Raw genomic sequence first — 10,157 nt, forward strand, 5'->3', positions numbered from 1 at the left:
CTTTCTCTGGCAGTAATTGTTCCAATTTATCTACACAAACTATTTTTATAACAATCCAACAAGGTAGGCCTATTATGAGCCTTATTTTACAGATGCTGAAACAAGGTCGCACAGCTACTAAGCTGAGAAGCTAGGATTTGAAACCAGGCAATCTTACTCCAGATCTCCCATTTGGTGAAAGCGCTTAAGAAATGTTAACAACCCTTTCAATTGCTATTATAAAGCTATAGAGGTTCCAAGAAGGAATTCTGGTTCATGGCCAGAAAATTATGCTCCTACTGTCTTTCTGCTTTTATCAGAAAGTTAAAAGTACTTTTAGAGATGCTTGCTGAGATTTAAGACTTAATTTTTCCCAGAAACCTCTAATTTTACAGTGGCAATCAATGGAAAACTAGAAATACTGTCCTTTTTACTCTGTGCCTTCGAATTCTTTATCAAGTTTATCCAACTTCATCAATCTTTCTCATTTTACATGTTGTAAATGAACTGGGAGATTAAACTTTCACAAGCAATTTTAACAGAATATTGAAGCAGAAAATTTTAAAGCAGTCAAGACAGTAAACACACAGACACATACATGCTATAATCAATATGTATTATGATACAAGTAGAAAAATTAGTAACAAAAAAGTACTTTTATTTTCAGTTAGCAAAAATTACAAAGTCTGTATTGTGTCTAATTTAAATGTTATCAGAAAGAATTTAAATATTAGCAATTTAACATTGCAATTATACATTACAGTTTTTAAATAAATAATACAGTTAGCATTATCTCACCTTCTCAAAAACAAAGGGGGGGAGAAAACAAATCTTACCTCAATGAAAGAATCAATGTGCAACATCAGAGCTTGAGTCCTACTGATAATAAACTGATTGACACATGCAACAGCATGAGATCTAGAAACAACAAAAAAAAGAAAATTTAACACATGGTAATTACAGCTTTTATCCTGTTTACAGAAGATCGGCAAGAGTCAAACATTGATCCATAAAAATATTACAGTACATGTATATCCATAAATGTACCCACTAAAAAGAATAAAAATTACAACGCTAATCCCAACTTCATCATTCTCTCTCATTTCTTTTTAGATAATTTTATTGCATATATATATAAAGGGTGTATATACCTTTGTCTTTAATCTTATAAAAAGGGTAATTATACTGAATGTAATCTTTGGGGACTTTTTTTTTAAAACTTAATATTATATTGTTAAGATACATCCATATTTGTCACTATAGCTCACTTGTTTTGACTATAAAATATTTCACTGAATGATTATTCCACAATTTAGTCATGTACTTTCTCCTTGATGACCTTTGGGCTGCTTCTAGGTTTCTGCTACTGTGAACATATTCTTGAAAATACTATCTTGTCTCCTCCTGTCCATGTACAAGAGTTTCTCATATACATATGCATGGAAAGATTCATAACTTAAAAAACAAAACACCTAACCTTGTCCTTAAACAAAGGAACTTCAAAGCAGTGCTTTTAGCCATTACAAATGTAATTAGCCACATAGAAGGTAGAGAACTATATCATATTTAACGAAAACTGCATTAGAAACATTTTATGGTATTTTTGTTATTAAAGGAGTATACTTCAATTATGTAAGTTTACCTTTGTGAGCATCCCATATCCTTTGCTAATCACTAAAATATTAGGTAATGAAAAGAAAAGGAGTGGTCAGGCTGTTAACAGAGGTTGTAAATTAATTTAATATTGGATACATAAATACCTTATTTTTGGACTACTGTGCTTGAAGAACTGTAAAAATTTGGGAATCATGATGTTGAGAGGACGATCTAAAACATCACTATCTAAAATCTCAGCAGAATCTTCACATATCTTCTGAAGAGCACCAAAAGCTCCCTGTAAAAGATACATATTTAAATTATTAGTCCATCAAAAAAGAAGCCATTTAAAAAGCAAACTGAGGAATACCAACATATATATTACTGTTCTTAGTTAACTTATAAATGCTGCTTTCTAGAAATTCATATATTTAGTTATTCAATTTTAAAACAAAACCAGTATACTATTAACTAAAGTCTCAGTTTAAATACAATGGTACATTTTTATCTTAACATTAAATGACTTAGATCTAGAGGATATTTGGGTTGGCAGGGATTATAATAAATATCGTCTAATTAAAAAATTTAACTCCTCTGAAACACTCTTAAGTCAATGTTACTCTTCTCTTGTTAGATACCAGTTTGTTAAAACTGAACATAAAACTCTACATTTACATATAAATTTATATAACCATTCTAACACTTGAAGCACATAAAAATGTCTTTATCAACACCATTAAAAAAATTCATAAATTATTCATTGGGTAACTGGTAAGGAGATCTGTTAAAAAGGCAGGCAATTCAAATTGGCAATGATTTCCCGATAACCATTTGTATGCCAAACGGGCTAACCCAGAGCTCCTGCACACAATATATAATCTACTAGTTACCTCAACCACCTTCTTTGCTGTTTATAATTCCATCAGCAGCAACTTGGTGCTTATTTTCCATTCAACAACTAATTTGCATCCAAAGAAAGTAAAATCCTTTAAGGCAATTATCCAGAATTTTTTTAGGGTTTATAATACTTTAAAAAATACTAAATTTGGGGATTTTTAAAGTTAAATTAAATTTTTTTTTTTTACTGTACTTCAGGTGAAGGCTTACAGAACAAATAGTTTCTCATGTAACAGTAGTACACATATCGTTTTTATGACATTGGTTAACAACCCCACAACAGGTCAACCCTCTAACGTCTCAACCTTTTTTTTGGTGAAAATACACATAGCCATAGATACACCATTTCACAAATTTCTACACGGACAGTTCAGTGACATCGACTACGCTCTTCCAATTGTGCTGCTATTCTCACCTAAGATGAAGGCTTACAGAACAAAATATTTTCTCATTTAACAGTTAATACACATGTTGCTCTATGACAATGGTTAACAATCTCACAACACATCAACAATATCCTTAATCTTGTGTTCCCTATCACCAGCTTCCTTGTCCCCTTCTGCCTTCCGGCCCTTGTCACTGGACTACTGTACCTCATTAGTCCTATTTGGTTTTATGGGGCTGTCCACGCCCAGGCTGAACGGTGAACCTCGGAGGTTTAATTAAATTTCAATTTAATTAAAATTCAGTCCTTAGATTTAACATGCATAAAATTAATATTAAGGATTCGAAAACTGTCATGTTAAAAATCAGTACAATTGAGTATTAAGGTTTTTTTTAAAACAAAAGGCTTAGCCCTGAAATCCTATTAAAGTAAAACTCAATGTAAATTATTACCTATTGTGGCAATGAAAATAAAAATAAAAATTTCAACTAGGAGCAAACATTTAGTCAATAAAACTTCAAACATCTACAGATCTAAATCTCTAGTTCAGGCAGATGAAAATACTATTTATTTAAAATAAGATTTCTATATAGTAGCATGATTTATGCAGTTAAAATCTTCTGTTTTTGGAAAGTGCTTGTTTAAAATTATCTCCTTTTATGTTATTATCAGTATACCACAATTTTAATCAACTGTTAAATGATGGCTAAACAGTAATATTATTTCAGTTTTTCAGCAATCTTAGTGCTTTCTCAAGGCATTATTAAGAAACGTGTATATGAGACTGCAGGATTTTGTGCTTTCAGAAAGGTAGAATGGGTAGGTAAGGGCTTTAAACGCTCCTTTGTTAACTCCCCCTCCTCCCATCTTCCCTTCCCTACTTCCCCACAGGTCAGGCAACAAATTCCAAGTCATAAGACAACCTGATTCCTTTTTGTTAGGTTATTCCTGTGCCTGCCCTGTCTCTAACCCCATCTCCAAGTCCAGCTTTTTTCTGAGAGGAGTCTCTGCCTTACAGAGGCTAAATGTCTAAAATGGCTTCTGCTTAAAATAGACTTCTATCCAAACTGGAAGCCTAGTAATGAAAGAGATACTTAAAGTACTTATGTGCAGTGAGAAATTACAGGAAAATAAATCCCTACAGACTCTCTCTCACCTTCTGAAATGGAGAGGTTGCTACTGATTTGATCAGGGGCAAATAACAGGAAAACAGCTGACGTATGATTAAAACTAGAAAACTACACATACCTGAGACACGTTACACAATAAGAGGCACTAACAACTCAGAAAAGCTAAAAAAGTACTCATGCTGTGTGAATTGGGTAAACTTCACTCTTTGAAAAACAAAACAGTAAAACAAATGATCACAAATGTATGACACAAAGGCAATTTTAGGCTTCTAAGTTTGGAAGTTGTGTTTCAGGGGGAAAAAAAAAATTCCCCAAAGTTGCTAATATACAAAATGACAAGAGACACAGAAAAAGAAAAATTATATATGATGCAAATATCCTTACCTCACAGGTGTTGTAATCTTCAGAATCCAACAGGCTGCAGAGTTTTGGTAAGAGGTCAGGCCAATTCTGCAATTCTCCCTTGGAGGCTATGGTTGTAATCAAAATACCTTGAAAGAAAATACACATCTTCAGGAAATTTGACTCCATTTTGCTAGACACTGCCATGAAAGCAAGTGTATGCACTTGTACACACACACATTTTTAACTGCCTCAAATCAACCTCAGGCTTCCAAACCAATGTAAATAATAAGATTTATCAATGAACCCCACATCAACATACTTCATTTGTGGAAAAATCATAGCATAAAGCAGATCTGCTTCTAATTTTGTATCCCAGTACTTCACCCCCTTTAAGTTTCGTTTTTTTAAACGAAGTATCTGTACAAAGGACTACAACCCACTCTTCTCCAACAATACAAAAGATAGCTCCACAATTAAAATTACTCCTATTTTTTAAAAAATTACATAGAAAAGAGCAGAATGAAAATACCAAAATGTTAGTAGCACTTATCATTGGGAAACGAGTTTATGAGTCTTTTAGGTTCAAATAAAATATACATTCAGAAACTAAGAACAGTTAGCTCCCTGACTTAATCTGTAATTACAGCCAAGGATGATGGTAGGGGGAGATAAAGCAGATGAGCATTACTCAAGATCAGTGCTATATGTTCACTCTGTTTGCAACACTCCTACAGTAGCTCACACTTTCTGGATCAAGGATGATCTTGCATCTTAGAGGCTGAGTGGCACATGCTGACTGATAACACTGCTTTGACTGGCTGGATTATTTCAAATGTGCTGTTCATTTTACTTGTAATAGTTAATGGATTTGCAATAAATACACAAAAATGTAACACAAAAGTTTTGTGTTAATATAAATAGTGACACAACAAAAGTTTTATATTAATATTTTTAATCTGCCTTACTAGATATAATATTAGTAATATAATGTGCTTGGTGATTACAAATCTTTTGGTACCATAATTAAGAGCATATGTTGTGACAGGAGGCAAATTATATGTACTCTAAGCTTCAAAATACTAATCTGTAAAAAATGAAAAAAGATAAAGTATTCTCTTCATAGGATCATTTTGAGAATTCAGTGAGATATGCATACAAAATGCCTGACACATATTGAGTACTCAATGATTATTATTGAACACAAAATTTTTACATGGAAACAGTGGGATTTTCCCACAAATTTTCTTTGAATTTTCCACCTTTAGTTTTATGAAGCTTGCTCCTGAGAGCTAAATGTAAGAGGAAAGCTGTTGGCAAACTCTCCGCTAAAAATTAACTTAAACAGTAAGAGTCAATGGACTGATAGCATTTTAAGGATAATACCCTTATAATAAAACAGTATTATAATACAATCCAAAAACAGCAAGACTAATAGTAGGCCTGATCCTTCCTGCCAATTATTCTTCCCTGAAGTTAAAACACACGGAAACTTTTTCTACGAGGGAAAGAGAAAAAAGATACGCACCTGTCGGAAAAAACCAAGCGTATCTTAAGACTATAAACAAGCAATAATTAATAGAAAATACCATCTACATCTTTATACTAATAGTCCACTGACATTCATTACTTCTGCTCGGGGACCATTAAAGAATGTTTATAGACAGAAAATCTTAAAACTTATCTGGCCCTATAATTTCATCCACTCCCAAATCTTCTAATTCCTAGTATAGTCATAAATTAAAAAATTACAGATAATTCTCAGTGTTTACAACAAATATGGGAGTGAAAATCGGTGTGCTTGGCAATATCTATTAAAATATAAAATGTTTAAACAACATACTTGGACCCAGCAATGCCACTTCTAAGAATTAACCCTATAAGACACATTTCCATAAATGTATAAATAGCATGCACAAAAGCATGTTCACTGAAATAGTAAAACTATAAACTACTCTTTAACAGGAGAAACAATTTCATATTCATCTAACGGATTACCATATAGTCATTAAAATGTGGTCCATCCAAACACACTTCCTTGACAAGATTCCCAGTACGCATTGTTAAGGTTAAAAAATAAAAAAGGCAAAGTTACATAAAAATATATAGGGTGATCCTATTTACAAAATAAAAATTTTAAGCAGCTATGAGCATAAGAAAAAGACTTATGAACGAATACTCAAAACTGTTTGCCCTTCATGATACATACATTTCTGTAATGTTAGAATTTTTTGATAACTAGCAAATTCACTTTTACAATCAGAAATCTTTTTAAACACATGATCCTTGCCCTTAAGGAGCTCAATCAGGGCAGTGGTTCTCAACCCAGTTTGATTTTACCCACCTCCCCCACTCCATGGGATGACATCTGGTAGTGTCTGGAAACACTTCTTGTTGTCACACAGGTGGTGACAACTAGTGGGTAGATGCTGATTAACATTCTACAAGGTGCAGGACAGCCCAACAATAATAAATTATCTGGTCCAAAATCTCAACAGTGCAAAGGCTGAGAAACCCTGGTTTAGAGGAATAGGGACCTACTTAAACCAATAATACAGTACTTACGCTGTTGTTCTCATGTTAAATCTGCTGCTGAGTTGGCTACAACTCACGGGCAAGCCTATGCACCACAAAACGATGCTGAGTCCTGCGTCATCCCCATGACTGGTTGTAGACTGGACTGTTTTGATCTGTACGATTTTCACTGGCTAATTTTTGGAAACAGATCACCACCAGGCCTTTCTTTCTAGTCGTCCTTAGTCTAGAAGCTCCACTAAAACCTATTCAGCATCACACACACACAAACCACTACTGACAGATGGGTGGTGGCTACACATTAGGTGTGTTGGCCAGGAATAGAACCCAGGTCTCCTGCATTAAAGGCAGGAATTCCACCACTGAATCACCTAATGGCCCAGTCCTTATGCTATGATACATACATTAAGAATTGCTTATTAAGGCTAAAGACTAAAGAAGAGTCAGTTTCCAATTCTTAGAGATGCCTTCCAGAAACCTACAGTATTTTACTTTTAAAATATCTTCCTAAAAAAAAAAAAAACAACAAAAAAACACGTTTTTTTTAAATGTGAACTAAGATGGTTAACCAAGTTAAAAGACTTTTTTTTTTTTTTTTAGGGAAAAAAAAAAAAAAAGGAATCTTTTTCCTAGATTTACTTGACTGGAAGGCACCACCATGCTTTAGAATAAGCTCATTAATTTTCCTGAAACAGAAGAATTTATCAAAAATCAAAAAGACTCACTGAATGCTGAGGTGTGATTCTTTGTTGAGACAAAAACATGTAATATCAAATACTTTACAATCATAATGCTAAGCTCCCAAAACAATCTCCCCCCTCTTCGGGAAGAATTTCTGTATGTTAATATGTTAATCATACTTTTCATTACCTTTACTAGCCTACATCCAAAAACACGTAGAGCAAGAGCAAAAGTAAAAGTTTTATTTTTAATTAACAACGTAAAATAGACAATTTAACTGGCCATACTGCTTAACTTGTTTCATGTTGACAGCTTCATTTTATCTAGTTATACTACAGGCTTTTCTTTATGGAAAATTTCAAACACATATACAAGTAGAAAAATACAACGTAAGTACCTAGCTTTAACAACAACTGATCATGGTCAATCTTGCTTCGTCTATACTTCTACCAACACCTCACACTTCTACACTCACAATTGTTTTTGGACAAATCCCAGACGTATCATTTCGTCTGGAAATGTTTGCAGGTATTTTTGCAGCTCCTTATTTAGTGAAGCAGAATAAAACAAATAAATATTCCATTTCATTAGTTTCTACACTCAAAACTGCAGTGACCGTCCACAATGAGAATATTTAACTACACAATATAAACTACAATTAAAGCCAAGAAACCTTTCATATTCTATTAATAGACACCAATAAATAAAAGTTATGCCTCTGTATATCATTTTCACTCATTTCTTTTTAAAAATAAGATGTTAAGTCAGAAGACACTTTCAAGTGCTTAAATAATGCCCTGAAAAAACCCTACTCATGAACATGTTCAAAAACCTTTACGAAGGTTAAAAAAAAAAATCCAGCACTTAATGAGAGATAACCCAAATTCTTCTCTCCCAAATACTATTACTTCTAATCTTTCACATTTAAAACACAAGTACTGTAGTTTGGAACAAATGGTAAAGGTTTACAGTGAAATTCAGTTTAGGGAGAAAACAATCTCCTATCTACTTTCTACATCCTGTCCTCTTGGCAGGGCTGCCTTCTCTCCAGAAGAAACCCACTTCTTTCCAAACGCCATTCCACTACATCTATGGGGCTTTCTCTCCTTGATTTTAAATGGAAAAAGCTGGCATGCACTCACTATTCTTTTAACCAGTATCAAGATTTGGTAGAGCTGTAAGAGGGTACATGAGGGTCCATAAGAATAACCTAGGGAGTCCCTTTTCTGAAATTACAAATGCCTTTATCCATTCCATGTAAAATTAGTGTAAATAATGGCAATGCTTAATATGACAATGCTTGAAGGGACGTCACAGAAGCCCTGCTTTATAAGCAACAGCAATAACTTGGGCACTTTTCTTGGGTAACACAAGTCAAATCCACAATGAAACAAAATATAAAATACCAAGAAACTCTTAAATGGTTTAACTCATTTAACTGACTTCCATTTAACCAACCTGTTAAGATTAGCAGAAACTTCCTGCGTCCTTTCAAAATGTAACTGCTTTACACTTTACACCTATGGCATACTACTGAATGCTGCCCATCAGTAGGCTACTCTATAGTACACCTGCCTATTTCTACTTCTACCAATCAAGGTGTGCTTACTAATAGTCAGCTGCATTTGCTCCTAAGCCTATTTACACCAGTTGTTGTTATAATTAACCACTGATTTAATATTACATAAACTAATAAAAAGAAAGTTGTTCTTCCACTGAAAACAAGCTGAATGCTCTAAAAAAAGACACAAAAATTGCTGTTGAATAAGGTATAGACTAAGCAAGTATTAAAAACTAGGGGGGAAATAATATCTAGAATTCTGTATTTATATTGCTTCACTAAGTTTTTCTTTCCATGTAAAAGAAAGTGACACTGAATATTATGCCCCATGCATTATGAAAGGCAGACAGACAATAAAGAACTCTCTCTATATAATCTGTACTCAAAGAAGACTCTGATTCTAAACTAATAAAATGCTTAAGGTACATATCACTTGTTGATGCCCTACTTTAACCAATTTTGATTTAGACCCTTTCTCATCAGATAAGTGCTTTTACTATAATTGTCCACCACCCGTCTGTCAGTTTGTTGTACTGTGGTGGCTTGCATGATGCTAAAATGCTAGAAGCGATGCCACTGTATTTCAAGTACCAGCAGGGTCACCCATGGTGGATAGGTTTCAGTGAAGCCTCCATACTAAAAGCAGACTAAGAAAGGCCTGGCAATCTACTTCCAAAAATTAGCCACTGAAAAACCTATGGATTACAACTGAATACTGTCTGATATAATGCTGGAAGATGAGCCTGCTGGGTTAGAAGGTACTTAAAATACACAGTGGCCACAACAATGGCCTCAAGTACACCAACAATTGTGAAAAAGGACCAGGCAACATTTAATTCTGTTGTACACAAGCTGCCATGAATCAAAGCAGACTTGATGGCAGCTAACAACAAGACTGTAACTGTAACATTATTTCAAAAGCATTTAAGTGGTAAAAAAAATTTACACTCCAGGCTGTGGGGACCATGGTCTCAGGGAACATCTAGCTCAATTGGCATAACACAGTTTATAAAGACAATGTTCTAAATTCTACCTTGGTGAGTAGCATCTG

General features: G+C 33.8%; 1 protein-coding gene across 1 annotated transcript in view; it reads right to left on the reverse strand.

Annotated features, from left to right (window-relative positions):
- The window catches only part of TNPO1 (transportin 1), a 100,982-nt gene that overhangs the window by 34,317 nt on the left and 56,508 nt on the right, over positions 1-10,157 (reverse strand). The window contains exons 5-7 of the mRNA XM_023729452.1: positions 4,372-4,563; positions 1,740-1,873; positions 816-897 (exon numbers count right to left, since the gene is read on the reverse strand). Coding sequence (XP_023585220.1) covers positions 816-897; positions 1,740-1,873; positions 4,372-4,563 — 408 coding nt within the window. The remainder of the gene's footprint in view (positions 1-815; positions 898-1,739; positions 1,874-4,371; positions 4,564-10,157) is intronic.

The sequence above is a fragment of the Trichechus manatus genome, unplaced genomic scaffold (assembly GCF_000243295.1).
Source record: "Trichechus manatus latirostris isolate Lorelei unplaced genomic scaffold, TriManLat1.0 scaffold00029, whole genome shotgun sequence".
In the NCBI taxonomy this organism is placed as follows: domain Eukaryota; kingdom Metazoa; phylum Chordata; class Mammalia; order Sirenia; family Trichechidae; genus Trichechus; species Trichechus manatus.